The sequence below is a fragment of the Cyprinus carpio genome, chromosome B24 (assembly GCF_018340385.1).
Source record: "Cyprinus carpio isolate SPL01 chromosome B24, ASM1834038v1, whole genome shotgun sequence".
Lineage (NCBI taxonomy): Eukaryota > Metazoa > Chordata > Actinopteri > Cypriniformes > Cyprinidae > Cyprinus > Cyprinus carpio.
The window spans coordinates 18,471,679-18,496,702 of NC_056620.1; the positions used below are offsets into that span (position 1 = coordinate 18,471,679).

Sequence of the window (25,024 nt, forward strand, 5' to 3'; positions counted from 1 at the left end):
AAGTATCTCTGTATCGTGAATTCTCTCATATGCTGTATATCTACTCGGATACATTGACGACTTTTATACCTTTCCGTTAAAAAAATAATAAATATGCCGTACAAACATTTCCATGCTGTCCCAGTGCAAAACTGGTTCAATAAATTATGTATGATGCAGGAAAACGATCCGACGTTGACAAAGTCCTCGAGCATTCAAGTGCTATAATTTTTTTTCGAGATATAATTCCTTTTAATAATAGTTCATTTTATTAATTATTGATCGGATACACTGTACACACCAACGCAAATAAAAGAATTACCGTATGTTCAATAAAATTTCTATGTACAATGCAAACATTCAGAGAACAACATTGTCGCATGCAATTAACTGTACAGTGCGAACAAAGCGTGACGTCCGTTTCATGGGAGCGGAGCGAAATCTGAACTGAATCTGGAGCGAGTGTAAACAGGTTTCGTTCTTAAAAACAGTTCCGTATTAATGCAACCACTGCTCACATCTTGTATATATAAAATATTTTGCCTATTTAACCCACAGTTGGATCTCATCGGTGCATTCAATAAAATATCTAATACATCACAAGTATGTGACATTAATTTTCCAAGAGATTCTTCTTGAGTACACAGATTTTCCTCGTTTAGTGCAGTGCAGTTGTGTGGATGAATCTTTCACAGTCAATATACGCGGCTTTGAAGTAAACGTGAACATCAGGTGACTGACCACTTGGCCCCTTTGCACAGTACAGTGATGGATTGCGAGGAACTGCATTTTGATGAATAAATAATGTGTTTAACCTGCCCACAGTTTAAAGTTAAAACCAAACATGGTTAAACTACAGTTCAGCCGGTGATCTCGAACAGTGCATCGTTTGCACTTTTGGTGTACGGTTTCAAAACAAACAAAAAAAGTGGGCGGCCAGTCTTTTCTGGTGTACTAGATCTCAATTTGACATTTTGTCAGAGTTTCCGGTCTTAACTCTGAAATATTGCACTGGGGTGGTTTTCAAAGTCTTTACCGGTCACTATCACACCACAGTGTCCCATGAAGACCGTCAATAAGACAACGACCCTGTCTGTGAGCAAGTGGTGTAAAATTCGAATGCCCTTTCTTTTCACTCAATCGGTTTCCGTTCTCTTGGCTCACGGGTTTAGATTTCCGGCTGGAACGCAGGACTTTGTAGCAGCCTCGGGCGATTTTATGCATCCACATGACATTCATGATGTCCAGGCAGATGCTGGAGAAGATCCAAGCGCTTCGGCCGCCGAAGGAGACCTTGTAGAAGGCCTCCGTGCCATACACTGAGCACATTCGGCTGTAGTATACCGGCATGACGGCGATCCGCACCAGGAAAAACACAAGCGCCATCAGTACCCCGTTAGCCATGTTGGGTTTGGAGGCTTTGGGGTAACCTAATACTTCAAAGAACCAGCTGGAAAACACAGATGAGCAAAGCGACATGCTGTAAACTAATCTACAGTACCATCACAACATTTATTAAAGACAACATGAAACTGCATTTGAAACACATTTAAAGGAACAGTTCAACCAAAAATGAAAAGGCACTCACCCTCAGGCCATCCAACATGTGGATGAGTTTATTTTTTCATGGAAACAGATTTGGAGAAATGTAGCATTACTTCATTGCTCACCAATGGATCATCTACAGTGAATGGGTGCCGTCAGAATGAGAGTCCAAACAGCTGATAAAAACATTACAACAGTCCACAAGTAACCCACACAACTCTAGTCCATCAATTAACATCTTGTGAAGAGAAAAGTAGCGAGTTTGTAACAAACAACCTCAACATTAAGAATTTTATTTTATTTTTTTATTTTTTTTTGTATTTTAGCTTCTGGCTAAAATACAAGTCCTCTATCCATAATATAGATTTTTCCAGTGAAACAGTTGGTACTGTCTGAATCAAAAGAGAAATATGCACAGATATGCAACAAATATGTTGGAGGATTTTGATGTGAGAAGTCAACAGAGGATGGACTTTTTCACTGGAAAAAGCATTATTATTCAGTATTTTGGCCAGAAGCAACATTGGTTTCTTGCAAACACGCAGCTTTTCTCTTCACAAGATGTTAACTGATGGACTGGAGTGGCGTGGATTACTTGTGGATTATTGTGATGTTTTTATCAGCTGTTTGGACTCTCATTCTGACGGCACCCATTCACTGCAGAGGATCCACTGGTGAGCAGTGATGTAATGCTAATTTTTCCAAATCAGTTCCGATGAAGGAACAAATTCATCTACGTCTTGAATGTCCTGAGGGAGAGTACATTTTCGGCAAATTTTCCTTTTTGGGTGAACCCACAGTGAAATCTCCTTGGTCTTGCAGATTGGCTATGCTTTTGTCTAATTATATTTTTACTTTAGGTAAGAACAGACAAATAAAAAATAATGCTTTGTACTTTAATCAGTCAAAAACCTACCGTTGGTTTACACACGGTGTGGAAAACTCTGCAAGCAGACGGAAGTTAGCAAAATAAGGCAACATTCCTTGACCCTGGAAACACAAGGTGAAGAACAAACAAACAATGACACGGACACGAGTTACAGAAAAGCACAGACTCATGAATCAGCTCCAACAGTATTAATATCTCCTGCTGTCAGGCACCCACAGTAATTGCTTCAGTGCTGAGTTATGATACTTCACTCTGACAGATTTAACAATAGAGCAAAGAAAAAAAAAAAAAAAAAAAAAAAAAAAAAAGGGATGCATGGAAATAGTTTTTCTATTACTATTAGATTTATTTTGAGATCAAATAATGCCCTTCAGTATTTGTTGCCCATGTTTAAATTATTTTTAGTGAATATGTAAAGGTTATAAATATATTTTTTTTTATTGCAAAATTGCATGTGTGTATGTACTGTATGAAGGAGTAGAATGTATGATAATTAGAGTGATTATGCTAATATTATGTAAACTTTATGCACTGTTAAATGCATCATGAAAAAAGTATTTAATCATGTACTAAATAAATAAAGGAGAATAAATTCAGATTACTGATCTTTGCCATTTAAAGTACCTGTATTCATTTCTGTAAATGTACTACAAAACTAACGAATGTCAATTGTGAAATTAAAAACCAAAACTGAGCCATCGATAATAACAACCTGCATTTCAAATAAGCCACATGTCATCAGGCACATACAGTGGAGTCCAAAAGTCTGAAGCCACTAGTGGAAAATCTTCTATTTTGAATTCTTAACTACAAATTATAACTATAGAAATTATTATCATACATATTAAAATGTATTTTATTACATAACTAAAGTGAAACATTCGGTTAAAAAATGTACAAATTTCCGGATTTCTTAGCATTTAATTAGTCCTCCTTTTTGCTTTAACAACAGTTTAAGCTGCTAAGTTTGTGTAATACCTGATTTTTAAATATGTCAGCATGATTTTAGAATGATCTAAAGAACATCTTGTGCTTCAATGGAAGCAAGAACTTCTAACCATCTGTACAAAGATGTTCACATAAATCAATGTCAAATTTAACCATATAGTTCACCAAAAATTTAAATTCTTTTCTTATAAGCTGTTCCAAACACACACACAAAAAAAGATATTTTGAAGAATTTTGTTAACCAACCAGTTAGTGGTAGCCATTGACTTCCATACATACTATGGGGAAAAAAAATAGTATGGAAGTCAATGGTTACCTGTTTGGGTACCAACATCCTTCTTTTGTTTTAAAATATCATCCTTTTTTTATAAATGTTTTGATTTTTTGTTGAAAGGATAAAAGAATTTTCATTTATAAGTGAACTTTTCATTTTAAGCATTTTTTAAATCATTTAAATGTTATAACTGTGTTTACTTTTTTTTTTTTTTTTTTTCAAAATGCTAATCATTTATTTCTAGGTTAGATACAAATAAAATCCCAGATTTTTAATTTGGTATCAGACGTTTAGATCTCACTGCATGGTCAGCCATGCACGTTCTGTCAGAGAATGAAGCCTTCTATAGCTTTTCCTTGCAAAGCGAGGAGTATTCAGACCTGATCCAATGAAATGTTCCTCTCCAAACCAGTTCTGACATTATCATTCCTACAGCAAGAGAATAAAAATTTGGCTTCTCGACAACACACCTACCTTGAGGGCTGCAATTAAAACACACATTAGCATACTTACAGCAAAATGGGCCATATAAAAATCAAGATTAAAAAAAATAATAATCAGGTTGGCTAGCAAATGCATGCTGGTACCCCTAGGTACTGGTAAGTCCATACTGTAACTGGGCTTCAGTAACTGCTCAGAGTTCCATAACAGCAGGACAGCAGACAAGACAGGAGAGAGTCCATCTAGATCAGCCAAGCCTATAGCCCTCATCTCTTACTAACAGTGACACTGGTAGTTTTTGCATGAAGGGTTTTGCTGGTCAAAGGAAGTGAGGCTGTGCTATTCAAGAAGTCATGTTAGGTGGGACAGAGACAGACTGACAGACAGATTCTTGGAAAAAAGGTGCAGAAAAAATGCAAAAAGTACGAACGACACAGAAGCAGCAACATTTAAGACTCGTTGGACATGCACTATGAGAAACGAATCGCACGCTGAAAAAACACACTGACAATTTAAATTTGATTTTATTCTACTTCTAAAAAAAAAAGATGCCTCTACTAGTTTGATAGACTTTTAAAGGTTATGTGTCAATGCTAAATATAGCCAAACGCTTTGCTCTGAAGATGAAGCACAATTATTAAACACTGAAAAGACTGATGGGGTTTATTATGCTGTTCTAAAAATAAGGCGAATATTTGAATTTAGTCTGCAGTAATTAACAAAATGACACTTAAAAGTCATGGTTTTAAAGCTAACAGCATTTCTAAACACAGGAAACAATAACAACGAATGACATTTCCAACGACAGACTTAATTACTCACTGAAACCCAACAGAGACTTCCAGCTCCATGTTAAATTACCTCGATTATCTTGTTATAATTTAGAAAAAGGCTTGAAAAGGCAGTCATAAAAGTGACCAGTGACAGTATGGTCTACATCCTGACAACAAAATGCACGTTCAGGTTTGAGGGGATCCTCAAGGTTGCATTAAATCAGTGCAAGGTAACTGTAGGGTATATAAGCAACAGTAAAGTCATTAATATCATCAGTCGCTGCCCCAGAGGTTTTTTTTTTTTTTTTTAGGAATGAGGGTTTTTTTGGCGCTGATTTTCAGAAATGAACACGCCCTAAACATCATTTGTCATGGTCATTCTGCAAAACATGTGCCTTTTGAGTGCCTGTTGTTTGTATTGTTTGACTAGAGGTGCACAATATATCTGTGACTAAAATGAAATAATTAATCGAGATCGATGGCAGAATTACAGCTGATCTTATGAAATAATATGGTACAGTATATTCGATCACACTTTTTTTTTAACCATTCGTGCATTTAGTAAACACATACCGTGCAAGCATGACCCAGAAAAACAAGTTAACATGTCAGGTCACTCTAATCTATTAATGACTTAAGCTTTTAATAACTTTATTAAACTTAAGATTCAATTTAATAGTAAATATAGTTATTATAAGGTACATTAATATTCAAACTATTTGTCCAATTTAATAAATATATTTATTTTATTTTCAGCTTTTTTTAAATTAATGATTCTATAATTCTAATAATATTTAATGCTTTTATAATAAATTATAAATAATTTTAATTAATGAGTAATTAAGGAGCAAAGTATAGTGAAAGCATAGTGTTTATTGGAAATTATAATTTCTTTATATTTATGAACCTATTAAAAACAAATTCTTTGTCTGGTATTATTGCCATTATTGAGTTTTTCTGTAAAACCCATTTTACAGAATGACCCATGCCAAACAACCAAGCATCAACAGATGCTAATTTATAAGCTTTTAGGTTCATTTTGAACTAATTTCTATCAAAAGGCACAAGTAATAACCTGTGCAACATGTAAACTAAATGCATAGTTATTTAGAATTCAGCTGAGGACCAGATCAACCTGTTATTCAGCAAAACCTTCCCATATCATGAGTGTGGATCAGCCCAACAAACAAGCGCTTTCCGGCTGTTACTCATCCTCCAGTTGAGACGTGGATGTTAGGTTTTAGAAGAGAGAGAGAGAGAGAGTTTAGGAGGAAGATCGGCTCAAAGCAGGGGAAGGTTTCAGAGCATGCACACAGGAAACCCTCCAACGGCACCACAGGAGCAGAGAGCATCAACACATGCACACAATCCAATCTGGTGCAGTCTGGGCCGAAAGCCGGCCAGAACTGACCAATAGAGTTGCTGAAGGGGGTCAGTGAGGCAGAGGAGGAGAAAATGGACTTCTGCATAACTGTCAATGAGCATTCCATGCAAAAAATACCATCATCATCATCATCATCATAGTCAGCTACAGAACCTGGTGACCTAGAGGGTAACAATACAACTGAACCAAGAGTGAACAGTAGTGGCCTCCGTTGTGCAGTCTAGTGGTTAAAGATCTGGGCTGGCAACTATTTGAAAACCATGTTTAACAAGGAATATGCCAACTAGGGATGAGCAAAATAGTTTCTTAGAAGCGGTTTACAAAAGAGAGGTTATTGTGTTCAAAACTAGACAGAGCACAACAAAACTGGACAGAATGACTCAATCTCAAGAATCATAAAAAAAAAAAAAAAAAAGTCCAGCTTTTAAGACACCAGCCTAAATGTGTGTGTTGTATGTAAAGACAGTGTTTTAAAAAACTTTTTTCAAAACAAGAGTACTGTGCAAACTAATAAATGATGAATAAATAAATAAAAAGCAATGCATACGGTCAACATGCTATTTAAAGCATCTACATTGTTTAAAAAATACAGATGAACTAGTAAACTACTTAAATTATCAACAAGTTTAATTGTTGGATAGCTAGTCAACCACGTGAATTATCTCTAATATTAAAATAATATATATATTTTTTTTCTACAGATGAGGACATTGCATACATTAGTTAAAAGTAAAGTGAAGGACAAGAAAATGTTTTCTGGACTTTAAACACTTTTACAATAAGATTAATCTCTATTACAATTAGGGGGTCAAATGTATGGTACGGGGTTATATGTTTGGGACACACTTATAGGTTACTGATTTTCAGCTTCTGACTATCCTGTTTATCTGTTTATAGTTATAGGGACCGCTCGTGTGGTGGAGCGTCAGCCAGTGAACACAGAGCTTTTAGCACCAGCTACACACCTGACACTACCACGGCTCACTCTTGGTCGTCTCTTTCCCATCTTGCCTGCATGTTCTGTTATGGGACAACAGAGAACTCACCAGTACATAGTAGTAAGCATACAGTGCTGCCAGGTGGTGGATTACAAAAAACTTGTCTCCTATTGCTCTCCAATAGTAAAATATAAGCAGCAGATCTGGAAAACACAGAAAAAAGGCAATAAGAGTCCGAACTTAGAATTGAATTTAGCAGTTTTAATTTAGCATAAGTGATTTAATACATTCAAATAACCACTAACAATACAGCCTACCAATAATATACCCACATCTCACAAGAAAACATTGACCTAGGGACATTTGCACCAAAAGTTTCTCTGTGGTCATCTTAACCTTGTTTCAGAGGACTCCATAAAGTCTCTGCCAACACTGGATACCTTTGATGGCTGCAAGGCCATCATTTTATTTAATTTTAACTTAATTATCATTAATGAAGTTTCTTTGTTTTATTTTTTTTTAACTCGTTTTTTTTTTTTTTTTTTTTTTTGAGAAAACTAACAAAAATTAAAAGACATACCATAAAAAACATTTCCAGAAATCGAAATAAATATCATTTGAAAAACTGAGACTAAAATAAAATACATTATAATAAAGGTCTAATTTAATTTTGATTAATGATAAACAATACTGTCTCATTTGTGTATATTAGTTAATGCATTAGCTAACAATAAGCAATATATTTTACAGCATTTTATTAATTTTGTTAAAGTTAGTTGATAAAAATACAATTGTTAATTTTTTGTTCATACTTAATTTAAAAAAAATATATATTACAAAATGTTAAAATTAACACATTCTGAAATATTGTTATTATAAAGCCTTTACAAAAAATGCTACTGGGTCTTTCTCCATTAGTTACTGATAAACTAGTCAAATTTCAGCTTATGTACATTAAATACATAAATGCATTAAATTGGTCAAATAATGTGTAACAAGTCATCTGGAAAAAAACATATTAAACTATATAAAAGTATATAAAAAAAATCTAATTGAGAAAAAAGCTAAGCAATCACAGAGTACAAACAAAACTAAACTAAAAAATTAAATTAAAAACTAAAAAAAAAAAAAAAAAAAAAAAAAAAAAGATCATCCTTCAAAAACATGACATTATAATAGAGATTTTACAGAATCATCTGCAACCAGGTGAAAATGGTCAGAGATGGTGAAGTGTGGCTACTGAGGCGTTTCTTTTGTGAAACTGGGCTGACCAACAATTCAAATATAATCCATCTACTAGAAATCAAGAGTAAATTCACTTAAATTTTCAAATCAGGTTACAATAAACATTAATAAAATGTCTTGCATTTCCATGCATGATGCAGATGATCAGACATCTGCCGTAAGCTCTCACCAGATATGAGGTAGCCTGTAGTAATGCTCACGTTTATCTTCACCAGAGTAGGATCTCCCCTGTTGTGGTAAAGATGAGGACAAGGCACTGAGATTACTGCAAGATCACCTTAAAACAGTTACTGAAAGCATCCTGCTCGTCTGTGAAGAGCAGCGCTTTCCCATCATTCCCTGCATGCAGCGTGACGGATCGAGCACTCACCATACGGGGTCCTGATTGACGGCCTCATCGAAGAACAGGATGTAAGGCAGAAGAGGCCGACCAACAGGGCATGGAGCGTGGACACAGTCCTGCAGGGACACAAAAGTGTTAACAGTGGTTTGCTTCTCCCATAGAATAATGTCAAGATGAAACAATCGAAACGGAGCGATCGGCTGCTGTCAATAAAGATCTCCTCCAGCTGGCTGTTCTCTTGACAGCCTGCTGAAATGAGCATTATCACTGCCATCTTTGCCTCTTGCCAGTTTCTTTACGCATATGCAGACGTTAATGATTTTGAGTGACAGCTTACAACTTGCTCTCCACGGCGTAATCTTCTAATTAGACATGTATTAGACACAGGGAAATATTTGAAGCGCCGCTGCGAATCCACTGGCGATATTTAACATGCTGCCTGTTAAGAACGGTTATTATGGTTTGACATTATTGCATGTATAACTGTAATTGTATTGGAGTTTGAATTCTAAACAAATGACCCTTGAGAACTAGTGGATCAGTGAGACAGTGCGAACAGTTATGTTTAAATGATTCCTGAACAAATCTTTTGAGTGCATTCTTTTTTAGTAAATAAGAACCATACAGTGCAACCAGTTTAATCTGATTCCCAAACAATTGAGTCTTATGAGCAGGTTCTTTTAAGTGAACCAGAAAGCTAAGAGATGTCTAAGAGATTTCTGAATGATTCAGTCATTTGAGTCAGTTCTTTTTAGTAAATCAAGACCACACAATATGACCAGTGTAGCATAATTCCAAAACAAGTGACTCTGATGAGTCAGTTCTTTTCAGTGAATCAAAAACATTCATTAAGGAATCATTTAAATGATTGAGTCTTTTGACCCAGTTTTTCTCAGAAAAAAAAATATGGTGCAACCAGTGTAATCTGATTCATGAACAAATGACTCGAGCTGGTTGTTTTTAGTAAATCAAAACCATACAGTATGCTGAGATATTCCAAATGATTCCCGAGCAAGTGATTCCATTGAGATTCCATTTTCCATTTTTTTGTTTTATTTTAAATTTTTTTGTTTTTTTTGTGTTTGGGTAATAATTTTAGTTATTAGTGTTTTGATATCATTATGACTCTTATGATCCAGTTCTTTCTCAGTGAATCAAACACATACAGTGCAATCAGTTATATCTTAATGATTCCCAAATTAATTAGTTTTGAGTGAGTTATTTTTAACGAATCAAAACCACACAGTGCAACAAGAGTAGTCCAATCCCTAAACAACTGACTCTTTAGGAGCCATTTCTTTTTAGTGAATCAAAACCATACAGGTTGACCTGTTTTCTAAACGATTCCTGAACAAATGAGTCTTTTGAGCCGGACCTTGTTAGCAAATCAAACACATACAGCACAACTAGTTATGTTTATGTGATTCCCAAATGAATCAGTCTTCAAGTCAGTTATTTTAATGAATCAGAACCACCCAGTGAAACCAGTGTTGTCCGATTCCTAAACACATGACTCTTGTGAGTCAGTTCTTTTTAGTGAATCAAACACATACAGCTTACAATTACTCTTTTGAACTTAAGAAACACTGAACATGAGAAGGTAATACATGGAAAGAAAAATGCAGAACTAGTCCCAGAACTCAAACAGATGACACAAATCATGTTTGTGTACCTTGAGTTCCACTCGATCTTCTGTTTGAGGGTGAGTTTGAGGAAGCCAGGGCTGATTCTGGACGAAACCCAGGGGCTCACGCTGTGAAAGAGCCACTGGAAAGTGCAAAAACTCACCACCGAGATGAGCAGGATCAGCTGGCTGAAGGGGTCCATGGCCACCCGACCCCACTGCAAGAGAAAGAGCAGAAAAACACTTAAAAGATGCTTTACAATAAGACATGAACATCAATGTCCTGTTGAAATCACACAACGGAAAACTCACCGTTCCAGGAGTAAAGTAAAGTAAATGTTTAACAGACATGCCCTCTGCCATTACTGTGTTAGCAAAGAGAAACGAGGCGATGCAAAACCCACGTCTTTATCAGAGCTCATAAAACTAATAAAGGCTGTGGGAAGTGTCACAGTATCAGTCCTCTCAGACTTTATTTAAAGCATCATTGGTTGATATTAATGCTGCCAGGAGTGATGCAAGAATTTGCTGACCATTCCAAAACACTGTCCAAAATTTCAGATGTTACACATACTGGTTGCACAACTGTTCTGGAGTCAAAAGCAGGCTTCTGTTGTCATAAATGGCACAAGACGTAATCCTTTATAGTAGTATTGTATGTACAGATCATATTGAGCTTAGCTCTAAATTTCAACCTTCTCCTCATCATATGTTCAAACTGTTTCTCTTGCAGTCTGGTGCCGTGATTGTGCACCAGAAAAACATGTTGTCTATCCCCTTTGAAGCACACAGTTAGGAAGCAGTGATCCATAATGATAAACCATGGGTCAAAATAATCACAGTGTTTCAACTGGATCTAGCAGAAGTGAATCGTTCAGCACAAAGAGCAAAAGACATACAGTAGATCGCATTCATGCTCGTCTGTGCTTTTCTCACTTCCTGTAGAAAGTGCATGCAATTTAATTTGGGTATGCATTTTTTAGGCGTTTTAGTCAAATTTTACAGGAGTGCTGAGGGTTTAAGCAGCAAATCAGAATATTAGAATAATTTCTGAAGGACAATGGGGAGTAATGATGCTGAAAATTTAGCTTTGCATCACAAAAAAAAATTATTATTATAAAAAAAAAAAAAAATATATATATATATATATATATATATATATATATATATATTATATATATATATATATATATATATATATTGTGTGGTGTGTGTATATATATATATATATATATATATATATATATATATATATATATATATATATACACACACACACACACACATACAAACAATTAAATAATTTAATTGGTAATTTATATTTAAATGTTAACAATATGTATATAAATAATTTATACAATAATATTTCACAATATTATTAAAGGTGCTGTACGTAGGATTGACACCGAGAGGTTGAACTAGGTATTGCTGTCCAAATTCAAAATATTGAGAGGGTTTTTTTTCACCCGACCCCTCCTCCTCAGACCTGACCCAAATGCTGGTTGCCAGATTGACGACACAAACAGGAATGAGCACACTTGACAATGAATGAAATGAAATAAGCTGTGTTTTTCTCCAACTGGCAACCCGGAGTGCCGAAATACAATAACTGGTAGTGGGCGGGTTTCACAAACCAAAACAAAGTCCAAGATTCCGGAACGCACATTTTCAAAGGAGAATAACTGACTGTAGCATTTATTTTCAGATAAACCAGTATGTTAGCTTAGCATGTTTCTTAAATATCTGCTATCTTTTATGCTTTAGTAGAGTCAAAATCTTACATACAGCACCTTTAATATCAGTACATATATATCCTTGACACCGGGAAATTCCAGAAACCTCAAGGAAGAAGCGTCATTTTACAAGACATCTTCCACAAGGCATCTAATAGTGCTCATAACATCTCCTGCTGATCTACTTTCATGTTCTCTGGCCCATACCAGCTAATGGAAAACATGAATCACATTCTTACCTGAGGCTAGAAGTGTTCAAAGCACGAGAGAAAAACACAAAACATGCACCCATTGAGTGTAGTGAGAAGAAACTGACACAGTTTTGAAAACCATGAATTTGGAGTTTTGTGGCTTTTAATCTGTTAACTAGCTTTAAGGTCATCTACACTGAAGAGAACTCAGCTGACACTATAAACTTTCAGCAGAGAAACAATAATTACAAAAAACAACTAATAAATGTCCACTTAACATTGACATCAATGGAAGATACAGCCGTTAAACGGTCATCTGCAGCACACATATACAGTCTCTACTGTTTCTACATGTCACAACAAATGCAGACCAACGGTCATGAAAGGAGATCTGCATATCAGCAGAGATGCAGATTAAACAAATTTCACACAGGAGGTTATTCACCCATCCTCACATGCCTTAACTTGCTCACTGCTACAACAAACAATAGCCAATCCCACCTCCCTAAATAAAGATATTCCAACATCCCAAAAGGTGAAGTGTGCCATTTCTGCACCACTAGTGGTAACAAACTGTAGGTTTCCCAACACTAGTCTCCCAATGACTGGACAAAAAAGTGGTTCCATCCCAGGATGCCACTGGTTCAGCCAATGTGCATACGGTTAGTTGGAATAATTAAAGAGGGAATTAACGCTGGCGTTTAATAACTTTGCTGTGTCTATGCACTAGAAACACAAAATAATTTTTTTAACTGCTGCTACATGACTACACAAAACAGAGAAAGAAAAGCCCTGAAGCTGTCCAAAGATTTCCGGATGATGCAAAATAATGAGTTTTGCATCATCCAGCCGATTTTTGCTTACAAATAAACAGGAATCACGGTGCAGGAAACTAGTGTACACGGATATATTTCCAAGACCTATATATTGACCAATTGTTGCCATTTCAAAAAAAGTTCTGTTTGGCCGATAAGTATCAGAAGCAGCTTTTATTCTGACAGTGCTATTAAGAAATCCAGCATGTGATTGTAGATGTGAGAATAATCATTAAATCATTGATTACAAAGTGTGCAAAAACTTACCAGATTACCAAGTGCACTGTTAGTTAGCGTTTACTTCCTTTTTATTAATGTTTTTTTTTTTTTTTTCTATTCCTTTATTTATGAAAAATACTATAATTGGATTACAGAATTAAGAAGTTGCTAAAAGCATTTTTTATCAAGTTACAATATTTTACAATTAATTTTCTAATTTAGTAAAAATGTCAAATAAATTAGCAATTGGTATGCATGTTATTTAAATTAAATGGAGTAATATAATAAATATCAACTTTATATCAGCCATCACAAAATCAGTCGACCACTATACACACTGTAACAAAGCTGGTTGAAAATCTGCAAACTTATTCGATGAATGCATAAAAAGCATTAAAGCAGTCTTAAACAACTGAGTCGCAGTAACATTATTTCACACATGGTCAAACAGCTGAACTAAGAGACTTTGACATCAGCACATCTCCTCATGTGGCGATAGGAGTCAAAAAACATGCGGTCACTAAATTTAGATGTTCTTTATGTAGCAACAGGCAACATGCACATATATTAGAGGAGGGGTGAGGGTGGGTGTATTTGAAGTTTCGGGTTCAGGCTGGTTGTGAAGGGCAGGCATCCAAAGAGGTCATAGAGCAATAGTAACCACAGATGAACATGGGTGATCACACGTTTTCTGCTGTATGTGCATGCATCTCATTTGTGAACATGCAGTTTAAGAAAAAAAAAAAGTCAACGGTAAAAACTTTCAGAAATGTATGACTGGGTAGATTAACATGCTTTCCTTACTGGTGGACAGGTTTGTCATGTGGGTGGCAGATCACTGCATTGACAAAGCTGCATTGCTGGCATGCTTTAGTGCATTGAGTAAATGCATCATATATTAAGAGAAGCAGTGCTGCCTTATGAATGAAAGATTTGCTGAGCAAAGCAAGGCTCATAGAGCAGCATAATGGTGGATTGCTAAATGCCATGGATGCTTTATTAAACCCATAAGGAAACTGCAATGCAAAAGCAGCCGGACACATTCTACAAAGTACACAAGCAAACATATATATGTATACAGAAACAAAAATGTAATTAGATTACTTTTTAAAATTAAGGCATTAATTTTGGTTTCCAGGCCTTAACTTAATAAAAGTTATTAAATTTAATATACGTAAATGCACTATCAAATATAGGCCTATATGCTTTGATGATATAATGATGGTATCTGATGTCAATACCATTGTACTTTCCTAAAATGGATCAATGGAATTTTTAACATTGCTTGTTTCGTACCACCTGACACTTAAGAGCCAATAAAATCGAACTTTTTTTTTCCCCCAAAACAAAACATGACACGTTTTAAACAAAAATATATATATAAAGCAATCATTTTCATTTGGTATCTGTATATACTGTACACACATTACAGCTCTCAAAACTGAAAGCAAACCAAAATAAGGAAAAGCAGAATAAAAGACCTCAGCAGAAAAGTAGTTTTTAGAAGTCAGAAACTATTTTTTGTTTAATGAAAAATGCAGAATAGGCTACGTCCAAAAACTCTGCATTAAGCATGCATAAAATACAGAGAACATCAATGTTTTCTATTCGCAAACCTAAACAAATGTTTCCCTTCATACTGACATGTATTTTCAGCGTAGAGTCGCAAACATGAATATTTAAATATTCAAGTCAGATTTTGGCTTTTAGATTATACTGTAGCCTACGTTTGTCAATAAACTCGGTCATTTAACTCCAGCTGGTGTGCTGCATTGAACCGCATTGCTTGTGTAACAAATGCACACATTTATATGTACATTTGTGCTTAGATGAGCATTTTATGAAGATGAACGCGTGCCGAATATACGTGAAAGCCCGCAATTCAGCACTGACAGCCTGTTAACACAAATCCTGAAACACATCTCTACTAAAGCTATGTAAAAAACATTGCGATGGACGGAAATCGACTCGTGTTGTTACCAACATGCCTGCAGCTTTCTTTAGGCCAAATCATAACGCAATGCTAGCAGAAAACACAACGCTTGTGCATTAAAATATTACTTAATATAACGAAATACATGCGTAAACCATATGCTTACCTCTTATCGATCATCAATGGTGTCTGTTGGCTAGTTGTGCATGGTGTCTGAAAACATATGGGCTGATTAAAAAAAAAATCCTTGTTTGTCGTCAGTTAGACACATGCATGATTTTCCTCTCTCCACGGCGATATGAAATGCATGATTTCATATCAAACGGAGAAACGGGGGGTCCTTATAATAATCTCACTCTGCGATGCGTGTGGGTTTTATAAGCGCGCGTCGGTGAGAGCATGTTGAGGATGATGATGTGAAAGTGATGTGTGTTGGTGATGGCTGTATGTGGTGGTGGAGGTAAGGGAACGAGAGGATCCAATTTCAGCTTCATTCTTAAAGAGATATTCACACACGGATAATATCATCTCTTGTGGTGGGAATTTTGATTCATCAGCGAGTCTAGTCTTTTAAATTTATTCATGAACAAGATTCATTCAGTGGCCGTTTCTGCATGTTATCGTTACCCCGTTAATGTTAGGCGACAAAAAAAGTGAGTGACTGAATCATTCTCTCAACTGATTCGTTCAAAAAATGAGTTGTCAGGAAATGTCTGCTGTCCGAGTTTCATCGAGCTAAACAATACGTTATGTAATTTTTACACATTCAAGGCTAGTTCACCACAAAATGAAAATTATGTCATTAATTACTCACCCTTATGTTCATGTTCACAAATTAAGATATTTTTGATGAAATCCGAGAGCTCTCTGATAGACAGCAACGCAACAGCAATATTCCCAGTTCCAGAAACATAGCAAGGACATCGGTAAAACAGTCCATGATGTGACATCAGTGGCTCAACTTCAATTCTGCGAAACTAAGAGTCCAGAATACTTTTTGTGTGCAAAGAAAACAAAAAGAACATAATTTATTCAACAATTCTACATAAGTCACAGTACTCTCCAAAATTATAAATTATGTTATGTTCTTTCATTTCGGGGTAAACTATCCCTTTAAGAGTCGAGAACAATTTGATTACCTCAGAATAGAACAGATTACCTCATTCACCGCCATATAAAGGTTCCCCTTGGTCATATTTTTTTTTTTTTTTTTTTTTTTTTTTTTTTTTTTTTTTTTTGCCATTAGGAGCAAATTTAGATGATTTAGATTTAGATGATCATCTGGGAAAAAAAATGAGCCATTTTTGTCCCACATAGCTAAAAATAGCTAGTTCTGAACCACACACCACTGCACTCCAACCACAAGGCAAAGTATTTAATGAAGCACCATTCATCAGTATTATCCTCTAATCGCCATTCTCATTATTCAGATATTTATAGGATATATTTGTCTATTTTTTCCCCATTCATGAATATGCAGGAAATCAGGTAAAAGTGGTTTCCCATGGCTGATTCGAGCTTTTCCCAAACTGTCAGAGATTAAGGTTTCTTTTAAAATTGTACAATATTTGTATTTATTTTAGAGCCATAAAAAATCACTTTGTTATATTTGGTGATTTTAAAAAGCCCTAGTTGATTTCCCACACCAGGCCACTTTACAAAAGACAACTGCAGGTTTTAAAGCTACTTTTCAGAAACTTGGATTATAATTTAACCTGATGTTTGGTTTATAGCCTACACACAAAGTTCACCTTATATTGCCAAACAAACAGGTGGGCTGTTCAAATGTTGACCCCCTGTGGTGAATAAACTAGGGCACTAGAACAGCTCTTTCATCACATTTGGCAGTATTTTCCAAAAACGCATGATAAATTGGCACCACAAATGTTCCTGTATCACAGGACCACAGCCTGTGGTTCACACACAGGCAGGTGCCAAACCTTAGTGGCAGTTTAAGGGCAGCACAAAGTATGATTCAGCATCTGTACAGGTGCCAAGAGGTTGCAGCACATTATTATACATGACACCCACACATTCTTTTTTAGAAATTATGATGTGCATTTTCTTCTACTCACCACCAGAGAGCAGTCAGTCTACATTGTTCACCCCTAATGGCATGATTGTGATTTTGAACAGGAACAATACAAGCACAGATTTGATAGAGTTCTCACTTCCCATATCCCAAATGAGACGTCTTTAGTAATTACAGTAATCAGATTAAAAAAGTACCTTTAATTTTAGCATTGACTTTCACTACCCAACATGGTTCCAGATCGTTCACTTCCCAAATGCCAAATCCTGTGTAAATTAAATCTATCACCACAGTGACATGATTTTCCTCCGTCTGCGTCACACCCCAGCCTCCACTTTATCAGGCTCCATGAGGAAAGGATTCCATCCTGTGAGGCTCTTCCTGAGGAAACAGACAGCGGGCTAACTTAACTAACACAGGAACAATGAATATTAATAGTCTGTGCTGCCTGCCAATGTACAATGTGAAATTTCTTGAACTCCAACTGCCTGAAGACATTTATGAGTGTCAAGTTATCTGGAATCAATTTTGAGGCCTCATGAGGAAAACATTAGGAGTGGATAGTGTTGTAGCATAAATCAGGCTCTATTTTATTTTTCGCCAGCAATTGCATCATTGTGGACAAAATTATAATACATAATTATATGAAACTAATTGTAAAATAAAAAAAATAAATAATAACTGAAATAGATTTAGAAAGTGCTTTTTACAAAACATGTTGTTCCAAAGCATTTATTTACATTTACAAAGTGCTGTCAAACGATAAATCGCGATTAATCGCATCCAAAATAAGTTTTTGTTTGCATTCTATATGTTTGTGCACTGTGTTGATTTATTATGTACCGGTATGTGTAAATACACACACATACAGTATATATTTTGAAAATATTTACATGTATATACATTTATATATTTACATCATTATATTTTATTTCCAAAAGACGACCATTGATACCTTGCACAAGGAGGGCAAGACACAAAAGGTCATTGCAAAAGAGGCTAGCTGTTCACAGAGCTCTGTGTCCAAGCACATTAATAGAGAGGCAAGGGGAAAGAAAAGATGTGATAGAAAAAAGTGTACAAGCAATAGGGATAACCGCATCCTGGAGAGGATTGTGAAACAAAACCCATTCAAAAATGTGGGGGAGATTCACAAAGAGTGGACTGCAGCCGGAGTCAGTGCTTCAAGAACCACTACACAAAGACGTACGCAAGACATGGGTTTCAGCTGTCGCATTCCTTGTGTCAAGCCATTCTTGAACAACAGACAGCGTCAGAAGCGTCTCACTTCAAAAAGGACTGGACTGCTGCTGAGTAGTCCAAAGTTATGTGCTCTGATGAAAGTAAATTTTGCATTTCCTTTGGATATCAGGGTCCCAGTGTCTAGAAGAGAGGAGAGGCACACAATCCACATTTCTTGAGGTCCAGTGTAAAGTTTCCTACAGTCAGTGATGGTTTGCGGTGCCATGTCATCCACTGGTGTGTTGGTCCACTGTGTTTTCTGAGGTCCAAGGTCATCCACTACCGTATACCAGGAAGTTTTAGAGCACTTCATGCTTCCTGCTGCTGACCAACTTTATGGAGATGCAGATTTCATTTTCCAACAAGACTTGGCACCTGCACACAGTGCCAAAGCTTCCAGTACCTGGTTTAAGGACCATGGTATCCCTGTTCTTAATTGGCCAGCAAACTCGCCTGACCTTAACCCCATAGAAAATCTATGGGGTATTGGGAAGAGGAAGATGAGATATGCCAGACCCAAGAATGCAGAAGAGCTGAAGGCCACTATCAGAGCAACCTGGGCTCTCATATCACCTGAGCAGTGCCACAGACTGATTGACTCCATGCCACGCCGCATTGCTGCAGTAATTCAGGCAAAAGGAGCCCCAACTAAGTATTTGGTGCTGTACATTCTCATACTTTTCATTTTTATACTTTTTAGTTGGCCAAGATTTCTAAAAATCCTTTCTTTGTATTGGTCTGAAGTTATATTCTAATTTTCTGAGATACTGAATTTGGGATTTTCCTTGGTTATCAGTTATAATCATCAAAATTAAAAGAAATAAACATTTGAAATATATCAGTCTGTGTGTAATGAATGAATATAAGTTTCACATTTTTAGAATGGAATTAATGAAATAAATCAACTTTTTGATGACATTCTAATTATATGACCAGCACCTGTATATAATACATATATAATACACAACAGAGATCATTTTACCAACTTTAGACGTAGGCTACAGCAAAACACACATGATGCCAATATGGCTGAAATGGCGAAATCAGAGTAGATCTGAGGGGGGGATGAAGAAATGCTCTGTCCGACCACTGGCGAAAAATCTATCAGGCATGGTATACATATCAGTCGACATATTGACTGACACCAGTGGCACTATTTACATTGGTTTAGATATTTAAAATAAGATTAAATGTATGTATGACTATATAAATTCATCACCAATACATAGTATTTAATAAAAAAATATATGAAAAAAGCTTTAGCAAGAACCACTAACTAATCAAAACTAGTTCTGTTCATTCACGACAACCTAAGCAAGAACTTGATTGTTTGACCAGAGGAACATTCCTCCCTTAAAGGAAAACAGGCTCAGCGTTACAGACAACCTTCTGTTTGGATCAACTACACCTCAGTCCAGCAGTCCGAAAAAATACTGATGTGTGTTTGTGTGTGTGTGTGTGTGTGTGTGTGTGTGTGTGTGTGTGTGTGTGTGTGTGTGTGTGTGTGTGTGTGTGTGTGAGAGAGAGAGAGAGAGCGAGAAAGTATAAGAGCAGTGGTTTATGCATTCATAGCCATGTTATGTAATGTTCCAGAACCTTTGCATTACTTAGACCAGTGAGGTCTGGGCTCTTCGGCTGAATTCCTCTTTAACAAAGCCGTTCAAAATGGCTCATGCAACAGACTGGACTTTGTGGCACGATGCCAGCCAACCACCAAAAAAAAAAAAGGTACAGTAGGAAGGTCTGTTTTTCTTCCAGTGGATTCACTGCCAGAGTGAGCACCTATTTCCTTTCTACCACTTTGTCTCAGATTTTGTTCACATGTGTGCTACTCTTCCCTCTCGACGTGCGAGGACATTCCTCACTGGCTGGCGATTCATCTTGCAGCACTTTTATGGAAATTGAGAGCATGTCATAATCCCCGGGGCTGTAAATGCCTGTGTTGCTATTGTTGTAAATCTAAAGTTAATGCATCTGCAAATGTGCTTCAATTGCTTTCAGATGACATCCACCAATGCATTAGGCTACATCTAGAACCAAATACAGTTTTGCTGCAATTAGAGTTCTTTTAAGTTCTACAAAGAATTTTTACAGTCCAGGTCCATGTGCTGGAAATTTAAAGAACGCAGCAACCAATATGCTGATTTAAAATAAAGTCAAAAGTATTTTTAATCTCTGAAGAACCATTTAGGCCTTCAATGAAAAATGTTTCTTAATAAGGAGATCTTTAAAATAAACATTAACAAGTTAACTCAGACGTCAGCATCAATAAAGTCTTCTTTTTTAATTATTCATTTATTTAGTTAGTCGGTTAGTTGGTAATATGTCCAGTAAAGTGTTTAGAAAGTAAATAGCACCAATTTAGATTTCATGTTGACTTTAAGATATTTAATTAAATATCTATGGAAGTTTATTTCTGCCATGGAATTTAAAACAATATTATTATTTAAATAAAATTCTTTTTTTTTTAGTTTAGGGTCTCAATTTTTTTTTTTTTTTTGTACAAGTTTGCAATTCTGTCTCTCTGAAAAAGGTAGAACTCACTATATTGAGAATAAAAGTCAGAATTATGAGATATAAACTTGAAATGGCAAAGAAAAAGTTTGAATTTAACAGTTCTGCTATCTTGCAATTCAGAATTTTTTATTAGCAGAGATATAAAGGCGCAATTAGCTTCTTTTTTTATTCTGTTCTGAAAATAAGTTTCTATAAATATTTATACATTTAATATTAAATACTTATTTCGAAATCTTTTACAAATGGGTAATATTTCCCATGTGTGGCTTCCACTGTGTGGCCCCTGATGAACTCTGTGGCGATTATAATTCAGGCCTGTTGCTGTTTTCCGCCTGTAAATAGAACAAACTAGTTAACAAATTGGTTGTAAAACAGAGGAAGTCTTACCTTCTTTTTATAAGCTGACTAAATATGAGAGAGTTCACATCATGCTGGAGAAATGTGGCCTGTATTGTTCAGAAGCTCATGTCATAAAATATGTGGCATAGTTTACAGGTAGTCCAGAAACGCGCTCACCTTGCTGTAAATGCTCCTTTGTCTAACTGAGCCTTAGTAAGTTATTTTTGGGCCTTCTGAAGATGCCATATGATTCCCAACTCAAATCCAGCTGTTTTAGATTAACAGGAGGTACTATAACAGAAACTCCTTTTAATTAATAAAGAAAACCTTTGGCATTTCAACATACAGCACGGTTTTCCTCCTCTCCGTCAAGAAAAGATCTATCCCTTTCAGAGTTGAGTGTCTGGGGGATGAATGGAGATGGCTAGAGGCCACTTGGTAGCATTTGAAAAGAGAAGAATCAATACTGAACTCCTCGTTCTGAAATTCAGAGACTCTGAGCGGCCAGGGAATGTGAGCGTTCTGCTAAAAAAAACATCCACAGGCATGTGAGGAAGTCTCAGATGTCACGGACGCATGGTTTCAGCTTGTATGCAGGGAAATTTAAACTGGGAGAGCAGTTATAAACCATCTGTGGTTCTCTTTAAAGCCCACTTCTCAAAATTTCACCTACAATAATGATCGTAATAATGCGAAATATACATTTAAATTGATGAAATGGTTCGGTTAAAAGAAAACTGAGGCAATCCTATATGGATATAATGCATTCCTATAAAGCAAACGCAGCCAGATTTTCTGAAAACGGGCAGCTTGTGCAGCTTTTTTTGCTTGAACACATTTCATACAGTCAAACAAATAATCTTCACCCACATATTCTCACTGATCTTTCACCAGGCCTGTTTTCTCAACAGCGAGGAATGAATTCATGGTGATCAGCAGTCACAATTCCTCGGAGCGTGTTTGTCTGTGGATCAGTATATCTTTGTTCTTCATCCTCTCCCCCCTCTGTTCATTCCAGGCCCGTTACAGCGAGGCTCAGCCTGAGGAACCCGGCTGATCTGCTAATGAACTCCAGGCTGTTTCAACACTTCTTTTATTCTTTGTTTTTAGGTCCACAACTTGCCTCCACACAGCTGACCACCTTTTTTATAGCCTATTTCTGTTTTGGAAGCATAAGCTTCAGCAAAGCTCATATCTTGCATCACTTTTGGTGGCATCTCAGAAACTGAATTTTTGCAACACTTGCTATGCTTGTGTTTGAGTGTGGGTGGGGTTTAGTTACAGTAGTTGTTCTGCAGTTGTCAGGGCGTTGCTAAGGTGTTCTTAATGGTTGTAGTGCATTGCTTTTTTGGCCACGTCCATAGGCTACTGTGAAATTTCAAAAGTGACAACTGCAATCCCCTCAACTGCGTGTTTGGTATCCTCTATTTTTGACCAAAGTAATCGCCTAATACAGCGACCAAGTAAACCGTCGTCAACAGAACCATGTTGTTTTGTGAATGTTTGAAAGTGTGCTTTTCATGGCGCGTTCTTGACGGCTTGCCATGTCCATAAGCACTTATTTAATCGTCTTTGGTCTTGTCTCATAATGAATCCAGTTTCTGAAGTTAATAAAAAGGCATGTGAAGGTTGCTTTATTTTAGTATGTGTCTTATTTTAAAGGTACGCATTTGGATTTGTTTATTATGTGCTTGTTCTTATAATGCGGTTGTCACTAACGTAAATTACTGAACTGTTTACAGCACAGGATTAAGCATAAAAGGTGTGTGTATATGGCCTTTTAGTATGTTGCTATGTGGTTCCTAATGTGTTCTGAATGCTTTATAGTGCATTGCTAATGTGTTCTCTGAAAGGTTTTAGTGTGTTCTAAGGGGCTGACAGGATGTTGCCATGCCATTTCTAAAATGTTCTGAATGGTTTTTGGTAGTTCTGGTAGGTTGCCAGGTTGGTTCGGTTCCCTCCTTTAGTGTAAATCTGTGGTATATTTTGTTTACTTTAACATCTGGTAGTAAAGAAAATTATTTGCACACCTTTTGACAACATCCTGCATGATTTGAGGTATAATTTATGTCTGTAGCACAAACAGTGCAGGAGGAATTACATGCTGAAGTTAAATACTTAGTGTTACAGGTTTCTGTGAGCAGTAATAATAGTGATGCTTGCCTTAGCAAACACCACTAACTACCTCATGACCCTCTCTGGTTTTGGCCCCGGGCCCCTACACTGGCACCAGGGTGGCACAGTTAGGAACGTGACGCAGCATACAAAAGCTGCAACACCGGTTGAGTTCCCGTCTGCCTTTAAAGGCTTTCAGTGGTTGCTGCGGTAACAGTCTTTTTCGGACCTTCTCTCTAATTGAGTCTTGCATTTTTGTCCCGGATTCCGCAGCCAGCACAAAGCACTGATTATCCCGCCGTAACACAGTCGGGAGGGGCAGGGGGCAGCACTCGAGTGAATGCCATTGCTTTCTCATGAAGCCGATTGGCTGTTTGGTCACTGTCCTGTAAGCATGGGTAGTTTTATGTGGTCCTCCCCTCATATGTGGACCCACTTATACAATAGCAGTACAGCTGAGTTCACTGACACCCAGATTAAGCACTAACACGTTACTTAAATTAGTAGTCTCTCGGTTCTTCATTTTCAACTGCAGCCACTGGAGTGACTACACATTGAAGAGAATTCTTACATATTACTGACCTTCAAATCACTATGGAAACTGAATAATGTTTTGCCATGTGGCATTACGTTACATATCTCGGAATGACCCAGAATGCAACATGCAACTCTAACATGTTATTTGCTGCACTTATAAATCCTCTCCTGCTCTCGATTCAAGTCTGCAGCCTCAACCCAACTCAAACTGGTCCAATACGTCTGGAATGTTCCATCACAAGCCCCATCACACTTTTACCATTCCATCGCGTTTTGGTTGACACTGCGGCCAATAAGAATGCAGAAAGGTCACGGCATGGTTAGCGTAATTCAATTCAGTGGTGTGCAACTCGTTCCAAATCCCTCCATGGACGTCAGCTGAACTGTAAAGTCATCAAGTTCATTTCATTGATTAATTGAAGGTTTAAGATGAAAAGATGCAGAGCATGATTTTTTTCATTTCCCAGGGCACAAACAAGTGCTTTTCAGTAACTCATTTAAAACCCATACATATACATATGCACAAAATGCAGTCGTTTTATGAACTGGTGCACGAACACTGACTTGCTCTACTTTAGATTCTGGTTTTCGCTGCTTTTTGTGGTTATATAACTGTTTCCAGAAACTCTGGGCTATCGACACAAGGAGCAGCTTCCAAACGCCTCTGAGGGTAGCCTCAAAAACACAAGATTTATGGCTGCGCTGTGATACTTGGGCAGAGTCAGCGCACTTCTGAGGCTCTGTGCCACTTCAATTCACCCTCATAAAAGATACAAGAGCTAAAAACCAAATAACAAAATCAGAGCCATTGCCGAAACCACACCTAACCAGGACAACAGCAGAGAACCAGCCTGACAACAAGGAAAAAGGAGAAAATGTGTTATTCAATCCTAATAAAACTGAAATCAGTTAGAATTTATAGATAACCGAGCAGCTATATTTAAATTTAAAAGCAATAACGGTCAAAA

At 36.6% G+C, this 25,024-nt stretch overlaps 1 protein-coding gene and 1 long non-coding RNA gene across 2 annotated transcripts; both read right to left on the bottom strand.

Moving 5' to 3' along the window:
- Positions 1–235: 235 nt before the first annotated feature.
- tlcd4a (TLC domain containing 4a) lies at positions 236–11,339 on the bottom strand. Its single transcript, XM_019066803.2, is given in 8 exon segments — positions 236–1,429; positions 2,441–2,514; positions 7,280–7,374; positions 8,586–8,644; positions 8,787–8,835; positions 8,838–8,875; positions 10,432–10,601; positions 10,696–11,339. Coding segments are annotated over 8 exon segments (954 nt in total). The 5' UTR covers positions 10,747–11,339; the 3' UTR covers positions 236–1,011.
- LOC109049131 lies at positions 3,791–7,011 on the bottom strand. The gene is made up of 2 exons (XR_002011050.2): positions 4,149–7,011; positions 3,791–4,064 (listed from the first exon to the last, which is right to left on the bottom strand). It is a non-coding gene; the product is annotated as an uncharacterized LOC109049131 (long non-coding RNA).
- Positions 11,340–25,024: the final 13,685 nt, after the last annotated feature.